Below are 20,471 nucleotides of genomic sequence, written 5' to 3' on the forward strand. Positions count from 1 at the left end.
TATATATATATATATACACACACGCCCACCCTTCACTGATTGGCTGACTTCTTCGCCGCATGCCTGTCCTCATTCACTTCATCCTTTTCTCTATATAAACAGCGTGTCGGCTCTCAGTCAGGTTTTGGTACTCAGAGCATACACAAGACGCTCCGCATTATAAGGCGTGCTGTCCACTTTGGAGAAAATTTTAGACTTTTAATGGCGCCTTATAGGTGTGAAAATACGGTCCTTGGATTACCTGACTACATACAAACTGAAACAGCCCCTGACAGGAAACCCACAGCCATGCCAGGTGTCCGCATAATATTTTTAGTGGCCGTATTTGGCTGTTAAAAACCCCCACAAAAAACCCAAAACAAACAGGTGTTGCTCATTACACTGCTAATTGCTCCACTCCATTCAGGTGTGCAGGCTCATGCACCGTGCTTGAGCATGCTGCTGCAGTGGCGAGGCTTAATGATGTAGTTTAGAGTCACCGCTAATGTCATTCGCAAACATGCGTTTGGACCACAATTTCAAGTTTGAAAGTCTTCCTGTACACACACACACCCACACACACACACACACACACACACACACACACACACACACACACACACACACACACACACACACACACACACACACAGACACACAAGGCCTTGAAGTTGAGACGAGTACATCTGTAAAGGGAAGTCGACATGCTGGCTTACATTAAATGTGGCATTCAGTCTCACTGCTCTTCATTTATTTTGATAGGTTTTTGTACGTTTTTGTATGTTAGGGTTGGGTGATTGAGCCTTAAATTAAGTTAAAATTTATGTTGTTTTTCCATTCGGCTTCGTTGAAGGTCGCCTACGGCCGCAAACCGTTTTAACGTTTAGGAACAGTTTTTTTCTTGTTGCAAGGAAATTTCGAGCATGTTCAAAATTTCCTTGCGACAAGACAAACTGTCTGTGACCTTTAAACCTGTCAATGTCTGTTGTTGCTAACTGTTGTTAGCTTCTGGAGTTAGTTAATAGCTAGCAGCCATATGCTTGATCAAAAGGTAGTGTTTTACATGCATGGTGTGCTTAAAGAATTAAATGCATGTTTATGTAAAACGTGTGAATGTCCTAAACGTTAAAAGCAAAACTGGCAGCCATGGATGGTTTCGTTGTAGGATGGCAAAAGCATTTTAGACGACTCAGCAATTTGTTAACATTCACACCATGACCAATGCAACCACACAGGAAATGAACTCACTCCACTCCCAACGATGGAAAATGAAAGTGGTCTGACCTCGAGAGCAACTCAAGGAAGAGCAGCTCTTTTTACAAGACTGTTAAAAAAAATGTGGCCGTTCACAAACTCACAACAAACAAGACAGCCGAGTGGATTCATTTTTAAGGCTGTATTTTCTTCTTTGGAGTCTCCTAATCCGTTTTTAAATACTCTTTGGTGCTTTATCTTGAATGGAAAATAGCCTTGGGGACAAGTCAATTAAAAATAATTGCAACTTCGATGACGGGGAACGAAGCAGCTCAGGCAAAGCTCCTGCATTAAAAATTGGCTTTGTCCACTTTAAAGAAAGACACATGCTTATTTAACTAACAAATGCCAACAAATAGCACTAGTTGGGAATCCTTAAAAAAACAAATGAAGCCGCATTTTAAAATACAAAAATGTGTTGGGTAAAATTGTGCGTTCCACCTGAGCCGTTTCTATTTTATTTGTACAGAGTTGTGTTGTGGTACCTGGCATGATAGGCTGTCCGGTGATACCCATTGGAGGCATTCCCAGGTTGTTCATGGCGGTGGCCCACGCGTTGGGGTCTGACATGGGCATCGATATGGAGTTGGACTCCATGGTCATGTTATGAATCCCCTCTGAGGAGAGACACAAACACTACAGGTCAGTGTGCGAGGAGAACATGTTACAACCATACCAGATGATGCTTATGGAATTTTGTGGGAAATCAAATGAAAAATTTAAGCACTACTACGTGACCATCTTGAGTTTCAACTACATTTACTGTAACTTGATAGTCAGAGAAAAGTAATAAATCATAACCCAACAATTTCTGCAAACATGACAGTATACATTGAGAAGCGCATATACAAAACTTTGACCCCCCCCCCCCACACACACACACACACAAGAAAAATGCCCTCAAGCCATGCATGTGCTTTTCACTGTGTAGTAATGAAATCCACCATGCAGGTTGTAGTTTGTGAAAAACATGCATAAATGACACATTTAAACATAATACCATTTGGAGTCACTGTTCATGTTTTACAAGTGATACTTTTTTGTGTTTCTAAAAGTAAAATCACAAATGTCTATTCTTTACGATGTATTATTATCTGAAAAATGACAAAGAAAATACATTTCTAAATAAGAAAACCAACATTGTGAATGCACATTTTTAATTGGGCAACGGCATTATTTTGCCATGAAGTCCATTCTACATCAACTAAGTAAACATTTATAACTTTCACAATTCTATTTTTATCTGAAAAAAGAAAACATTTATTTTTCAAAATGTGAAAGTTTAATACCAAATTTGCATTGCGCCATGACAATATTTCACTTTGAAAAGGCTATATTTACAAAAAAACATATTTGACTACGGTGACAATGAACAATTTATTGTTTTTGTGGTAATAAGTGTTGAGAGATTGGAAAAGCTCTGATTGTTCTAAACCTCAGTTTCCATGCCAATGTCGAAAGGAGCAGAATAACTCTGCCCTGAGGACGTAGCTCAACTTCCCATATCTGACGGGCTGTTGGACATGAGCAAACTTTTTAAGACTTAATCAAAAAGCAGCCTAGTCATGCACTCCATTTTGTCTCAGGACATTATTTGTCACACATCAATTCAACAAAATTGTTGACTCTATTTGATTTTCCTCACGTCATCAAAATTGTTGGTACACCTCGGATAAAAGTAATAGATTGTGTCTTATAATGCGGTGCGCCCACTGTATGAAAAAAATTACAAAATAGGCCATTCACTAAAGGTGTACTTCATAATCCAGTGCACCTTTTAGTGTGGAAAATAGGGTCAATGAAAATGTTTTGAAAATTAACTTAATGATCATCAGATATTGCTGTTGAATTGTGGTTCAACAGAAATATTAAAAACAAACTCATGAAACACGCCTGGTCAAAAACGACGGTGCTTCTAGAAAAGGGACATGTTCAATCAAGGTGTGTCCTCTAATTAGTATCACAGGCTTCGTCACACTTGTAATCACTTTGTTGGCCTATTTTAAGGGTGACAAGAAGTCACTGTGCGGTTTGGTGCGATGGTGGGTACCACACTAAACGTGGACCAGAGGAAGCGACGGAGAGAGTTGTCTCATTAGATTACGCAAAAAAAAAAAAACATGATAGACAAGCACCTTAAATGCCAAGGCTTTTAGACCATCTCCCTCCAGCTCGATGTTCCTGTGACTACAGTTGAACATGTTCAGAAATGTCGTCCATTTTTGTCCATTGTCTATTGATCAATCAATCAATCGATCTCTCTCACCAATTAACAAAAATTAAGGCAAGAAGAAGACCAAAAACACATTGAGGATGCAAGTTTTTTGTCTGACTAAATTCCCCATGAGGACAGTATGCACCACGACAGCTAGAAAGTTGCTGTCATGGCATTTCAAATCACATTTTCTTGTGTTCGGAGAGAGCTGAGTGCAGGCTGCCAAGGCCCCACCGCCTCACTCAGAACACACTTTTTTTTTAATCCATCTCACCGCGGTCTGCACACATGGCACCGGAAATGAACATGGGCTGGTTTCACATGCGGTGATAATCTTGACAGTCAACTTTCACCTGGTGTCAAAGTGCGATTATCGAGGCGCTGGGCACAACTGACGCTTGGCAGCTCAAACTGTGGGAAATCACAAAGGTTTGTATAAATAACGTCCCCCGAAATGGCAAGCCTGCAATTACATCGCAGTGAATGCATCACGTGTGCTCAGCCGGTGACCGCGGTCCATTTCACCGCTCGAAAGCACCTTTCACACTCTCCCCTGTTCGCCCTCTGTCCAGCTGATGGAGACGCAAATCGCTGCGAGAGCCAAAGTGGCCCCTGGTCGCCCCGCGGCCACACACGGACAGCCAAAGCTGTGTGTGTTCAATTGAGGCAGGATGCGGTGCAAACAACGCATTTGTTGAAAAAGATTCTCTCACCACTATGAGGAGGATGATGACAAAGACGACGATTTGGTCATGGCAGGGAAATCAAGAGGAAATGGAGATTGCCACAAGACTATTTCCGGGAGCTTTTACCACACTTCACAATCACACAATCAATTGGCTGCACATCAGCGAGGCTGAATACGCTTGGAATGGTGATGGCTTCTGGACCACTGGGACCCAAGACCTCTTATCCGTTTTCTAAAGCACTGGTAACTAAGGCAAGAAGACGGGTACACCCCGGATTGGCCGTTCAGCAAACTGACTCTTATTTGCCACCTATACCCTAATCATAAAAAGTTAAGGATAATTGCCTTTGGAAAGACATTTCAGGATGAGCCTAAAATGCACTGCAACCTTTAACGGTGAACTTAATATGACCTGCTTCGTACTTTTGATGTTCACTGTTTCATTATTTTTGCAAAACCCGCTGTTCTCTAACAAGGAAAGTTTGCAAAAATCCCCATTGATTTTTCCGGAAATGTTCCACTCCTAGGGACACTAATGCCCTCGGGCCACTTAAGTGGTTGAGATGACAGATGGGGTACACAATACAAAACGGAAAACAACTTGGATAGATGCTGGATGCATTCATAGTCATTGTTCCGTGATACAAGAAAAAAAAAAATGAAAGAAGTGATCTCAACTTCTGTTTTTTTCTGTTGGCAAAAAATCCATGAAGGAACAAAATCTTTTTTAGGGGAAACCATGCTTCGTTCAACTGGATCTTCAATGAGGACTGTGGCCAAAGGCAAGTCAACAGCATGAATTTAACAAGCTAGAAGACTGTCAATGAGCAGATGTGGCATTGATATAGAAGAAGCTTAGAGAGACCACATGTACTGGGACGGTGATCCAATTTCTACTAATATAACAAGCCTACATAAAATAAATGAAAAAAAAACAAAACACTGAATCATACAGCAATAAAAAAATACATACTTCAATAAATTAAACACAGAATCTCATCTATCGAACAGCGCTGTCCAATAGCAAGCATCTATTCATCCATTTTCACTTCCCGTTTATCCTGCTGAGGTTCGTGGGGAGCAAGCCCAATTGAATTTGGGCTAACAACAGACTACACTCTGGACTGGTCGCGAGTCAATCACATAGAGACAGACAACCATTCATACTCACATTCACATCAATCAAACTTATTTAAAAATTTTTAAAACACACCCGTCATGTGTTTGAAGAGACAAAAGGAAAAAAAGAAAAGACAAAAACCTGCAAGCAGAAAATGTATAGATGAGACCAAGAATGGGCAAATACCAAAACCAGATTTCGGTATCAGGCTGATACCGGCCTTAATTTTAAGGTGTGGAGGCTGTCGATACCAGCCACCAATTCTTCAGACAAAGAAAATATCACACTGAGTAAGTCCTTACAGTGTTCATTGTGTTCATGTGTTCAAAATGCGACAAACCACCAAGAATACGATCACAAAAAAAAAAATTTGAGAGAAATAGCGGCGTGCCAATAATGAATGGTGATATCGCGGGGGAATACTGTATTACATATTCTCTCTCTCTCTCTCTCATCTCTTGAACGCACCCACGTGCACGCATACACACGCTCATACAGACTGCTTGGAGTGTCAGTCATTGGGGGCTTGGAATTGACCGTGGGGGCAGAAGTCAGGGCTTTGTTCCATTGCAGAGGAACTTAACCAACAAGAGTGTTATCAAACAGAACTGAGGCAGGATGCCTGCTTGAATGGCAAACACGCAGCCCAGAACTCATAGCACACATGTAACTTCGATCAGAAAGTGTGTAAAGGAACCTGATGTGAGAGAATCCCTACTGTGCGAGCCTCTTCATTGGCACCACCATGATACCGCTTCGAGCACATTCTCGCCACAACAATTAAAAGCGTTTGGTTCTGCTCTCTGGGGTTATGGCCTGGAAGCTCCCACGGCGGGCAGTTGGAGAAATTAAGTCATTTTTAGGCCCATTGGCCGTAAGCGCCAACAGTAGGCAGATGGCCGCCGTGGGCCATTAATGCAAAATTCACACGGTTTAAATAGCTAACTACTGGTTTACTCACACACCTGAGGAGGTCAATTAAAAGATGAGGGACAGCGAGGAAAGGATGTCGACGAGGTTAATAGACAAGATGCAAAACATAGTCAGAGCGAGTGGATGAGAGCTCTTTGCATTGGATTTCAAAGCACTGCTTGAGTACGGGGACTTGATGACAGTCATTACCGCTAAGTAGATGCTAGAAAAATCTGTAATTAGTGCGTAACGTAGCGCCGCCGACAAACACAAAGCGGATGAGAAGACAGATGGAGTGTACAATGGAAAACTGGAAAACAACTTTAATTGTAGCTGGGTGCATTCTGAGTCATTATTCTGCCATACAATGGGGACTTCTTCACTTTTTGTGTTCTTTTGTAGGCTGAAAAGCCACCATTTGGAAAAAAAAGGACAATGCTTCCCGCTGTTTCGATGAATTCAGTAGACAGACTATCATAACGCTGTCCAATAACAAGCATGCACCGCGGGGCCTTGAGACATACATACGTTTCATTTGTTCTGTGGCTCATAACTGAAAACAGCCATTTCTCATTTTTCTGATCGAATGTATGGAGATGCATCTGTTCCCATGAAAAAAGTTGACGGCAATTCAAAGACAAGACCTGGTTTGAGTTAAGTTGCAAATTTTAGGACTTGAGACTTGATTGTTTAAACCTTACGATTAAAACGATACACTGTCCATTTGCGCCGTGATGAGTTTTAAAAAGAAAAACGATTGCCTTATCAGGGTTTATTATTATGGCCTTGGAACAGAGGCACTTGTTTAGATGCCAGTGTTGTCAAGGAGGAACATCCGTTGCCGGACAAGAGCGTGACTCTTTGGTTTCTTATCAGGCTAGAGAGAGGTGCCAGACAGGAAGTGATTCTGTGATAGAGGGAGGCAGACGAGGGGAAAAAAGAACAGGAGATAAGGAGGAGTGTGAAAATAAGGAAAAACAGAGCTGTGACCCCGGCCGTGTCGATACAAAGACAAACAATGTGATGCCGTCGCGAAAAATAACAAGCGGGCTGTACCTGCGAGGAAAATGAAACATTTGTCAACGTACCTGTTAAATGCAATCAAGCTGCTTGATGAGCTTGCTGCAAGGTGTGAGAGAAAGGTGTGAAAAATAAAAATGCGCTTGCATTATTCCGTGAATTTTTTTTAAGGCATCAAAAAAAAAGGCTATATTAAGTGACCTCTAATGATGTGATTCCTAAGAAACAAGCTGACAAATTTGCCTAATTAGACAAGCCGAGTATGCTTCAAGTTGGGCATTTGGTGTTTGTTGTTTTGTTTTGGGTTTTTTTTTCTCAGAAACTCAAAATATTTTTACATGACAGTAGAACCTCAGTTCTTGTAATTTATACATTTGAAAAAACGTGTTGAAAGCCAGATTCTACGAGGAATAATGAAAAGCCAATGAACCCATTTCCAGACTCCCAAAAACTTTTACAGAGAATAGCTACAGCTTTACATATAGAAAAAAATATGAAATAAATCTAAAAGGCCAATGAAATGGATGAATGAATACCTAACATCACTTTTAGCTTTACTGAAGACACTTATTGGTGTATGGAAGGCAGATAGCAGGGGAGAGGGAGTTAATTTTTTGGAACGGGAATCCCCCCTGTTCGGGTTGATGTCCCACTGTTGATTTCTGTTTCGTTAGCACATTCAGCTTCCGTGATTTCAGGTTTTTTTATTTTTTTTATTTTTTTTTTAACGAGAATGGAAATGAGTGGCCATGCTTGCACCAGTTTCGAGTTCTTCCTTGAATTCTATCGTGGATGTCACCTTCTTCTATCAAAGTGCCGGTAGCCTTCAGTCACACTCAATAGACGCACAAAACAAGCAATGCTTTAGATTTTGAAATACTTGATGTGAACGCACAGGGTGATACTTACTTCACAAGAAGCAAAGGCAGACTGAGTCATGAACACAAAGGATACCTTGTGTGGGTGCTCGATTCCGGAAAATGACTGTTTTTTTGGTACGGAGGCCGAGCGGATGTTTTTTGTTCTTCTTCAACTGTGGTCTGGCTTTCCTTTCACTTTCAATCTCGCCTTCCCGCATGGTTGTACCGTCGCATCATTGGTAGTCTTTCAATCAGCATTTGATCAGCCCATTTCAAGGACTGGCAATGTAGAGTTTGAGGTCAGTAAAATATTGTTTAGATGTTTGCTTTTTAGATTATATATATATATATATATATATATAAGAAAGTAACCTTTACTATTATGAGTAAATGTGGGTATATATATATATATATTTGTTTTTTTTTTCTTTTTTTTTTTCAATATCACAACCTCAGTCGATATGGATACTTCCATTGCGAGGTGGCTTCCCGCTTCACGCCTTCCCGCAAGGCCCCTTACCGTGACATCACGTATAGTCACCGTCGATGCAGTCATCGGCGCATTCCAGGATTGTTACTTCACTTGATCTGTGTCCTTACACGCATGCGTGGCGGTGGCATGAGTTTCTCTTTAAGTTCCGCCTTCCTGCATGTTCTTACTGTCGCATCGTTGGTAGGCTTTCAACGGCCGCCCCATCATAAGGCTGCCTATCTATCTTGCCATCCATCCATCTGTCCATCCTTTCCTCCCTTCTTCTATCCATCCATGTTCTGTACAATGGACTTGTGTTAAAAAGGTAAACTGACAAATTCCTTCAGTGGATCAGATTAATTCCGCCACCTGTAGTGCAGCCATTTTTTTTTAAGGATTAAGATTCAGCAAGCATCACAGCAGTAAATGCGACACGATTTGGGATTTGCCTGCTGTCAAACACGACACGGGGCATCTAAATATGTCACCTCAAAGAGACACTGAGTCTAATAGACTTCTCAGCGCCTCCGTTCAAAAGTTAATCCTCCAGAACCGAGTGCGCGATAGTGAAATACTTTAAACGTGAACTCCACTTCAACGCTGTTAACTGCGCTTTATGATGAAAAATTCAACAATTGGGGCAACACAAGTGAGGAGCGAAAAAGATATATTTATGACTTTCCTACTTTAAATGAGATGAAATGAACCCAATAAAAGCGAATGGGTATGTGTTTTATGTTTAAAAACGACGACGACTGATCCCACAAATTTCATTTGGCGAGCGGGAGAAATGCCTCCTCGTTTTTATTCAAAATGTGCAAATAATGTATCTATTTCACTCTGGTAGAGTGGGTAAATGTGCAAGAGGTGGCAGTGAATTTGAAATATGTTTAATGGTATTAGTAAATAAGGGCAATGGGACACACACACACACACACACACGCACACACGCACACACACACACACACACACACACACACACACACACACACACGCACACACAGCAGGGAGACGCGAACGAAGTGAGTCCCAGCACAGCAGCGCAGTCCACACAGGAAACGTGAGCTAATAAGGCAATTGCATCGTAACAAGTCGACGGTGCGAAATGATTGTGCGAAAACAATTTATGTGGTAAACGTAATCATTTGCATATAGAATCATATGACATCAAGCAGACATTTCACTCTGGCTTCATTTACTGTCCAGCCAACCAGGAATCAATCAAGTATTCCATTTAATTTGTTTTTTTGTTTCTAGCATTTTTGTCTCATTAGTGATGTAATTCAAAGGTGGTATTTAAATATTAAATGCACAGTAGCTGTACTATAACCATACATACTATAATTTCTCCAATAGTGGTTTCTACTCTAGTAGACGCCTTGCATTGATTCATCACCTCATCTAACGACGATTTTTTTTTTCTGTCACTAACATTGCTTTCAGCAATCGCCAAACCCCCCATGTTAAAATTCCTCTAAAACATAACAGTAGTAAACAAACAAAAACGAAAAAAAAAATAGAGTAATGTTTTGCAATCATGTTTTTCAACAAACCTGCAGTTGTATCACCTAGATTGTTTCATGAGATTTAAAAAAAAAGTTTTGTTTTTTTTAATTCGATTCGACTGTCTGTGGTATGACGAAGGTGTCTTTTGTTTGTGATTGTTTGAGTGAGACCAGGGTGAGGCCAGTGGAAGGTGGAAAAGGACTGTGAGCGTGCGACTTCTGTCGATCGCAGTGGTTCTTAAACTGGGTTCGATTGAACCCCAGGGGTTCGGTGAATCGGTCTAAGGCAGGGGTGTCAAACATACGGCTGGCGGGCCGGAGCCGGCCCGCAAGGAGGTTTGATCAGGCCCGCAGGATAATTTAAAAGTGAAAAAATGCATAAAAGACATGGAATGAATATTTTTAATGAGGTTCAATTCATGGAATATCCGCTAGGGGGCAGACAGTTTTGATCAGAGGAAAAGACAACATTGTTTTGATCAGAGAAGAAGACAACAGCAGCCTCAGTCTGTCACAGAGACAGACCCAACACAGCAGATGCTATCAAGGACATGTGAATACTTTATTCTTTACACATATTATAGCACTCTCCTTAGTTTGTAAGGTGTCGGCAGGGATTACATTTAGATTTTATATGCTCGTGTAAATGGTTTAAAAATTCCTTTCTTTATAAATCTCGTTTAATCTTAAAAGTGCATTACTATATTTTTCCATACCAATTACTTGTTAAAGTTTTGTGCCTTTGTACAGTCAGTGGGATCAGTTGCAATGCATATATGTGAATGATAAAAGTAAATTGCACATTTGTCTAAGGAAATCTAAGGTGCTTCATGAAATGTTTTGTAAAAGATATGTTTATTAAATTTCAACATTTTCCTAGTGTTCTTGTGCTTCACTAAACCAAAACAAAGGAAAGACATTTTAATTTGGTTATTTATAGCAGAGTATGGTATAATTTTTAATGTTCCGGCCCACTTGACATCTACCGAGGGCGTATGTGGCCCACAATGTGAAATGAGTTTGACACCCCTGGTCTAAGGGGTTCGACGGAGCCTCTGCTGTGAAGGTTAAGACACACCCAACTCAGCATGTCAATTAGTTACAGTATGATACGCCCGCTTGGCCATCACTGGCTGCAGATGATCACATGACATTGCTTATCCAATCAGTGCTGCGGAAAATTTAGTTTGCTCAGGAGTCAAAGTGTGACTGTCGTGATAGTATGTCATGCACGGTTCATTTTGTGCACAATTTAAAAAAAAACTTATACTTATGTCTCGAAATTGTATGTACTTTTTTTCAGTTTTTAATAAATGCATTTTTTACATGTTGAATTTATTTAAAAAAAAATAATTTTTATTTTTCACTCATGAAGGGTTCGATGAATGTGCATATGAACGGGTTGGGTTCAGTACCTCTAACAAGGTTAAGAACCACTGGTCTATTGGATTAAGGCTGACAGTTGACAGAAACGCTCGTTGGATGTTTTCTTTGACAATATTAACTGTTAATTTTTATATATGTGCGTGTTAACATGTCTGATTTTAGAATTCATACTTTTTTTATTTATTTTTTTGTCAAACATTTGCACATGTTCACTGCAGTCCAACTGATGGCTGCAAAGTATTACCGTGTCTAATAAGAACGGGAATGAAAGTGACTTCCAAAAAGTAATTGCTAAGTTTCCTCGGAGCGCTGAACGATCCCAGAGCAGCGGGAATTTGAAACACGACATACTGCATTTGCACTAATAGAAAAAGGAAAATCATTGGGAGTGTTAAACTTTCATATCTATCGAGACTTCAAACCTCAATGCAGAAGCGGGCCTGACACGGCAGTGAATTTAGATAAACATGAATCTTAACGAAATGAGACGTGTGCGCGCGCATACTATATTCATCAAGTCTCACTCATCTATTATGCATTAGCCTGCAACTTGACTTATCATGAGCAATTTGTACCAGTACGCCGCCGCCGTCGTCCAAGTAGACTGGCTGGGATGATTGCTTTTGGTCAATATCTGACAAGCTTCAAAATCATTTCAATAAAAGCAAAATGTACTTGTACATAAAAGGCACGTCATATTGTGAAAGTGCACTTGAGGTTGCACTTAATGAAGTATAGTTTGATAAAGGTGAACAAACACTATTCTTATGGCATCTGTTGTCTGAAGCTGAGCCCTGATTGGTTGTTACCGGAGCTCTGAGCAACTGTGATGTAATGTTCAGGAGACAGCAAGGGGTAAAAAAAGATGGACAAAAACGGGACAATTGTGGATCATTTTACGTGGAAAAAAATGTGTCTCATTCACAAAATTTTACGGTATATATCAAATCTGTGGTAACTGCCTGATTAAATGAAAAAGTATAAAACGTTAAAGGGTTAAATGAAAAAGTATAAAGCGTTAAAGGAAAGTAAGCATATTAAGGTCATTATTATTCCATCACTGTTTAGTCCACAAATATTCAAAATTACAAAAATAAATCTCCAAAATTAAGTAAAAAAAAAAAAAAAAAAAAAAACAAACAAACCAAAAAAAAAAAAAAAAACGCATGAAATCATCACAGCTAACTATTAAAATACAACTGATGAAACTTGTTCATTCAATTATGGGCATAAGCGATGACAAGCGAGAAATTATATTTTATTCTAAAACACAACAAGAACACATTTTGTGTGTTTTGGGTGAAATTACAAGATACTTTTGGACCATGCTTTCTACTTCACAGTAACAAGTGTCACCATAAAAGCCTGTGATGCATTATAGTAGCAAAACACATTTCCATGAGGTCATCCTGGTGTTTCCTTCGCTATCCCCACCCAAAATGTCATGACTATTTTCTTCCACACAAAGGAATTCCACACAAAGGATTAAGGTTGAGAGCATCGCTTGCCAGCAGCGTGTCAGATAGGGATACGATAAGAATTTCACATTTGCTGCCCAAATAATGCAGCTAATCCTGAACAGTGCAGCGATGTCGACAGAGAGCGGCAATCAGAACAGCTGTGTGATATAATTGATCCCACATGTGATACAGTCAATATGTCCAAGAAAATCTTATTTCTAGGAGAGCGGTGTTTTCCTGCAGGAGCAAGGCTGTAAGATTGCAAATTTACAAAAAAGGGCGAAGGATATTATAAAGCATAACATTTACCTTTTAGATAGTGATAGCCTTCATTCAAAAAGACAGTAATGACAAGGTGGCACATTTGCCAGCGAGAAACATAATAGTGGAAGGCTGTCACAGTGGTCTAAAGTGTAACTGTAGAAATTTCTCCCAGGCTTTCGTTTCACTGTTCTGTGAAAGGTAATGACACCCAATGGGAAGACTGTGATCAGGCAAATTCCTGCCTTCCGTAGTGATATCAGAGGCAAGACGGTGTCTTTGTCGAAGGGAATAGCAGAAAGCCAGAACTGGGGGTGTGAAGGTTCAACACTGCAATCAATTCTTCTATCCTCCTTTTCATGGTGTTGTTCTGTGGAAAAGATACTGATATGGACCTGGCAATTTCCTGGCTTTGGAGATATGCTGGATCAGAATGTGAATAGCAGAAAGCAAGACCCGAAGCGTAGATTGCGTTGTGTATTGTGTTCATGTGTTTATGATATTTTATGGTACACTTGATGTTGGTTTTATTGTTTTGCTCTTATCACTGGTATGTGACTGCCTCTTAGCCTAGTCATGGTAAATGAGAAATGGTTCTCAAAGGACCTACTGGACAAATAAAGGTCACGTAAATAAATTATTTGAAAATTATGCTTAACGATTACTTTTTCTGCCTTGTTTCACCTTGTTGCAAACAGTGATGGGCCAGTATCTGATTTCTGATGGGATAACAACCAGTTCTAAAATGTATTCTTTTTTACATTTTTTTCCTAATTCATGCAATCTATTCTATTTTGATACAACAGAGAATATTTGATACATTCATAAACATTAAAAGAAACTAAACAATGGACGATTTGAAATATAAAACAACAGTAAAACCATTTCTTTTTCTCAAAAAATGAGTCGCTATTTTTCTGCCCTTTTCCACTTTGTGAAATATGGTCAACGCGGAAATGAGCTGATGTTGTTATTATTAGCCTTGCTTAGTCATGTTAACTTGCCTTGGTAGCAAGTCCATAGTATTTGTTTCACCAATTGGAGACACGCTCACGCTCATAGCTAGTTGAAGAGAATATGTTGAAGAGTGATAGGTTGGCGCTTGGAGAAATATTAACTTATATTAGAAGTACATTATTGCCTACACTAGCAGCAACTCTTCATTAACATGCTTTGCATTTCGTTCTTCTACCAAGCCATGAAAATTTTTCAAAAGAGCCCAAAAGTCGTGGGACTCAAAACTGGTCAAACCAACCATTGGAAGTCGAGTGGATGGAAGGTTTTAGAGGTTTTGAAACCGTTACTTTTTAAAACCACGTTACACCTTGGCTCAGACCTGGGTGCTAGTCAGTGTGAAAAGGTCGTGACACGAAATGCCTACTTGTCATGGTCCGACAAGTATTTTATACATTCCAACAGACGCTGGTTCCATTTTAAAAGAAGTGTCTTTGTTCATAACGCTGTCTAAAAAAGTCTGGAATAAAATGTCATCCACAGGCAAAAAAAAAAAAAAAACCCTGCCGCTCCCTCTCTCCGGAGGGGCCAAGTATGAAGTATTCTAAGCGTCTGATTAATTTCTTCCTGGCTGCTGTCAGTAATAATGTCCTTCATTGTCCCTCCCCGCAAGAGGATATGAAGGAGAAAACATCCATATTATTGCTTTGAAATCCATGGACGGGAAGTTATGACAAGAGCAAGAAAAGTCTGAACAATGAAAAACGAAATAAAGAGAACGCTTGAAGCTTCCAACTATTGTCACTATTAGTGTCACTATTTTCAGGAACTTTGGCATCTTGTGTCCATCTTCACTCTTATAGGAGTTGTTGTTTAACAAGATGTCACTACACAGCTGATAGAGAAATCTACGAGCAAAATGGTATTATGTTTAAAGTTTCATTTAATTTGGGCACGTGTAGACATTTGGGTGCGTATTCAGCACCCCCAAATGCCTGTGCGCAAAGGTGTCGGCCGTTTGGGCGGAGGGCTCTTTGAAGTCCACAGTAATCACGCTACAGCAAGGGAGCGAACAGATGGAAGAAGGCTAGACTCGGTCACGAAGTGGGAATAAACAATTTAGGAACAAGGGTTGGAGAACATCAAAAGACGGTTTGGGAACGGGTGTCGTGCCCAGGCGGACATTTGTCATCTGCGAAGTCTACAAGTTGTTGATTTGTTGTAAGACCAGACTGGAAGGTGTCAACATATCTGTGATTCAAAGCATAAACCAAGGTAATCAGATCACTACCGAGAGGCCGGACTAGGGGCGTGGTATGCAAATATCAGGGGCCGTGTATTTCTTGTATTTTGCATATGTAAACAATAAAAGTCCAACAGGAGCACAAGGATCTCTAAGTGTGATCACGGCGCAACTATCGTCGTTCGCTCTTCGAGATCCGTTTCCGCCGATAAGAAAGACAACCTTCCCTGTGTGTCGAGTCATTTGTTTAACTTTGTCCGGGTGAAAAACTCGGACAACAGCTCAACCTACCACTCTATGCAAGTCACACCAATTCAACGCGTTGATCAATGCCTTAAGGATAGCTTGACATTCTGAAAGCAGAATAGCTGTATTTTATCTCTTGTGCTCTCCCAAATATGAACATGGGGAAAAAAAAGCCGGATTTTCTGTCTTGTTTGCATAGCTGTCATAGAGGCTAGGTAATACCGTATCGTGTCTTTGATGGTCGCAGCTGGAAACGTCTCAAGGCAAACTGTTAATCAATTAGTCTGCGGCAGGAACAACACATTACATCACGGCTCAGTCACTTAAACACTATGGAAGTGGACAGCCTTAATTAATTTCAAACCTTAATGAGTACCATTACTTTACAGCGAATACCCGAAGAGAAAGACGTCATATTAAATTTTTTCCGTGATCAACATCAATCCATTATCTGATCCGCTTATCCTCACTAAGGTCGCAGGCATGCTGAAGGCTATCCCAGCTGTCTTCAGGCAGCAGGCGGGCAACTGGTCCACAGCCAATCACTTGCAGGGTGCATTTAGACAAACAATCATTCACACGCATATTCACACTCAAAAATAATTTCGAGTCTTCATTTCTCAACATGTTTTATCTCTGTTCTTGGGTGTGACTGAAAGAACAAGATCACAGATCGAAGCAGTTCATTTCAGTTTCCTCCTTCAAAAATAGGGTGAGAAGGTTGGTCATCTGGTAAGAGCTGAGCCTAGAGCTCCTTTACATGGAGATGAGGTATAGGCACAGGCATCTGGTTAGGATGCCTCCAAGACCACTCCCTGGTGAGAAGTCCGGGGACATCCCACTGGGAGCAGGACCCGAGGACAACACAAGACATGCAGGAGAGACTACGCCTCTTGTTGGCCAAGGAACGCCTCAGGAGCTCCCCGGAAGAGCTGGATGAAGTCTCTCTAGATAGTGAATTCTGGCCTTCTCTCCTTATGCATGCCCCCATGAACTGAGCCCAGACAAGCGGTGGTAACTGGATGGATGTTTCATCTCAGCAATAGGGTGAACCAGTTATTTGAACTGCCTCACAGTTCTGTGCCGGGCTACTTTCCCACTCACCCACAATCCTCCTGATGATTACAAGCAGCATAAAAAAATATTGCAATAATTTGTACAGCTAGAAGTGTGATAGCGCAAGCCACGTCTGCATTAAATCTTAGTCGTGAAGGTCAAGTCTGTTTTATTGTCTTAAAATGAACAGTGGTTGACTCATTTTTTACAATTGTTTTAAACTGTGAAATAAAGGTTTGACGGTTTGACCCATTATTTCCTACGGCGAAAAATGTTTGAACGGAGTTTAACTGTTTAAATTATATGAAAAGTCTATACCAGTGGTTCTTAACCTGGGTTCGATCGAACACTAGGGGTTCGGTGAATCAGCCTCAGGGGTTTGACAGAGCCTCTGCCATGGAGGTTAAGACACACCCGACTCAACTCAATTAGTTCTGACACACCCACCTGGCCATAACTGGCTGCAGATGATCACATTACATTGCTTGTCCAATCAGTGCTACGGGAAATTAGTTAGTTAATAATAATAATAACAATAATAATAATACATTTTATTTATAAGCGCCTTTCAAAACACTCAAGGACACCTTACAATCAAACACCGGGTTATGTTATTAATGTGAGAGTGGAACGAGCTATCGAGGATGACACCCAGGCTCTTGACCTGAAGGGAGGGGGACACAGTGGAGTTATCAATAGTTAGTTATGACATGCCCGCTTGGCCATCATTGGCTGGTTCATTTTGTGCACAATTAAAAAACTTATATTTGATACTTAAACTAATTGTGTTTACTTTTTTTTTTTTTTTAATAAATGCATTTTTTTACGTCTTGAATTTGTAAAAAAAAACACAAAAAAAACTTATTTTTCGGTGAATGCGCATATGAACTGGTTGGGTTTGGTACATCTAACAAGGTTAAGAAGCACTGGTCTGTGCTGCACATTGGTCTGTATTATACAGTACGAAAAAACAGTCTGCCCTTGAATTTCAAATTTGATAAAAATGCAATCATATTTGTTTTAACGACCTGATTTTGATTTGCACATGTGACAGTGATGATCTATTCTATTCTCTTCTGCTGCCCACCCTCTGCCCCCAAAACAAAAAAAGATTTGATTTTAGTGTGGAAAGATTGGTGTGCCAAAATCTTGCCACAATGTCAATGTCGAACAAGGTTGAGTCCATGGATTTAGCCCCGGCGGCCCAATGGCGCCCGAGCTGTCGTCACCTCTCCACGCCACTGACAGCATCTTATCAGCAGCTGCCAATTACAATACGGGCATCTTATCTTCACAAACCAATTAGAAGTGGAGCAGTTGCTGTGAGGAAATGTCAACAGCTCAGTGAACTTACCAGCCGTCTTTATCTGGAGCGGCCATTTTCGACTATCACACGAAAGGCTGCTGCAGAGCAATGTTGTGACACGAAAAGACTTCAGGTATGACCGACTTTTTTGCCTGACTAAAGAAACACGTCACCTGTGCGCAATATGGATTTTTAACGCTGATCCTGAAATGGCACTACAGACCAAAATGGCTGACTCCCAAGGGACTTTAGCATGCCTACTACATCACACAGCATGTTCAGACCTGAATTAATGTTGGATGAACCATTTTAAAAAGTCCAACAAGACGAACAAGAAAATGCAATCAAATGTCCCAAAGTAGTTGACACCAAGCACTAGAGTTTGACATCGTGTTTTCACTTTTCCAGTGTCAAATGTTGTGAACAGTACCTAAATGAAGTGAAGGATCCGTACTGTTTTTTTTTCACCCTGCTATTATTGAGTATACAACCCAAGTAATACCATGCCGAAAGCACAGACACACGAGTGGTAACTATTTTTAACTCAGTTCACCCACACCCAGGCATTAAGGAGTTTACATGATCAGCATATGTAATAGTAAACATTTGTTGGATCATTGCATCACATTTTAAAACAAGTACTGTATGGCCCGCAGGGGACTTATTTGTTCATGTTTATGTTGAAACAAGCCACCCCTAGTTTTAATATATCACCAAAATGTATCCCACGGGACAGCTTCTGAATATTTCTCGTGCTTTCCGACGCACAATTTGAGTGCAGTTTCTGTTCTGAGTGGGGAAGTTGTAGGACAACTGGTCACAAATTCATAAAAACTAAAGAAGCAGCAACATTTTTTTGGGCAACTGCTGAGATCTTTAGTGCTAAAATAAAACTATAACAAACACATTCCGACAACATTATATTGTATATGACAATGTACAAACTAGAGTAAAGCAGGGTAAAGCACCTTGATCGTCCCACATTTGAGTGTCCTCGCGATTTTGATGAAGGTCAACAAAGGCCTGATTAACTGTTCATGTCGCAAAAAGAGTGATTCTCAAACTGTAGTGCTATGCGAAAGAATCACTGCCGAAGTCCTATTCAAAATGTAAAACAAAGAAAAGACTCTCACTTGCTCACATAAAAAAAAAAAAAATGGAATACACACAATTAAGAGGCAACAACAACAAAAACTTGTGGTTTCATATCGTTTTATCTATACTTCTGAAAATAATGATTTTCGACACGCTGCGACTAACAATTTCAAGGACTTTATTTCAAGGCTTAAAATATAATAGAAAACCCCTTACAATTTTACACTTTTAGGTGTTTTGTTGTTGTTGGTTTATTTTTTTTTATATCAAGGATATTCTCAGAGTAGTTTCAATGACCATATCTTCCGCTTTATAAGGGGCACCTAAAAGCCAACAATTCGCCTTTTAATCCGATATGATTGGTATATGGATAAATATTATAATTTCTTGGACATAGTATTCAACATATTCTGGAAAGTGCTTTGTTAGAGCTGCAGTGGTTGTGAAACCTCTATATAAAAAAAAAAACAGTATTGTATTGTATTGTATTCCCTTTAGCGTAGCTGCGTCTAGGGAACGCATAACACAACCGCAACCTCAACTGTAGCTTCTATTCTATGTGCCTTATAATGCGGTGCGCCCTATATATGAAAACAATTTAAAAATAGGTCATTCATTGAAGGTCTTATAGTGCGGAAAATACGGTAGTTCTTTGCCATTTTTGTTGAATCATGAGCAAACAGAAGACAAAGGGATCCTTAGGCCGGTTCAATAATTACAGTACAGTGTTTTATTTTGGACACGCACAAAAAAATTAGATGGGATGTGAAGGACATGAAGTTGTGTATCTTAGCTCTAATGGTTGTAAGTACATCCAGGTACATTCTCTGTCACGTCATTCCAAATCGCTTGAGTGCTTATGTTCGCCAATGCAAGGTCTGACCATATGTGAGATATGGCGCGGACCTCTACAGTCGCTGAATGAATCGCGACTCTCGTAAATCTGTCGGCGCTGAGGTCATAGCAGTGTGTTCAATAGGTTATCTTCTTCCTAATGGCGCCACGGTCGACTAAAGCCATGAGGCACACATGCGCTGACGGCACTTTCCGTGAGCCTCTTCGCGTCACGGCTTGAGCCAAATTGGACAGGGCTTTGCTTGCAGAACAATCTTTAATGGATGAGGCGGTGGCCTTGAGTTGATGCTTGAATGCAGCATGCCCGTAACAGACTCTAACATAGCATACAACATTTGGAATAAACCACTCCCAATCACTATTTTGCATAAACAGCATCCAAATCCAGACACAGAAGGTTCAAAGACGATTTGGGATCTTGAACGTTTGTACTACTATGTGGGGGCGTTAAAGCATGGCTGCGGGACGACAAAGACGGCATAAGCGGGAATAACAGATTTTCTGACATGGACATCAGGCAAGAAGAAAGAAACAGCTAGTGTGGTCCAGCTAAAGCCCATCAGGAGATACAGTTGACAGACGGA

General features: G+C 40.4%; 1 protein-coding gene across 4 annotated transcripts in view; it reads right to left on the reverse strand.

Annotated features, from left to right (window-relative positions):
• Positions 1-20,471, reverse strand: part of enox2 (ecto-NOX disulfide-thiol exchanger 2) — a 193,171-nt gene that overhangs the window by 69,644 nt on the left and 103,056 nt on the right. For all 4 annotated transcript variants that reach the window (XM_019869956.1, XM_019869957.1, XM_019869959.1 and 1 more), the window contains one exon: positions 1,719-1,850. In XM_019869956.1, coding sequence (XP_019725515.1) covers positions 1,719-1,850 — 132 coding nt within the window. The remainder of the gene's footprint in view (positions 1-1,718; positions 1,851-20,471) is intronic.

This window comes from Hippocampus comes, unplaced genomic scaffold (assembly GCF_001891065.2).
Source record: "Hippocampus comes isolate QL1 unplaced genomic scaffold, H_comes_QL1_v1.1 scaffold9, whole genome shotgun sequence".
Lineage (NCBI taxonomy): Eukaryota > Metazoa > Chordata > Actinopteri > Syngnathiformes > Syngnathidae > Hippocampus > Hippocampus comes.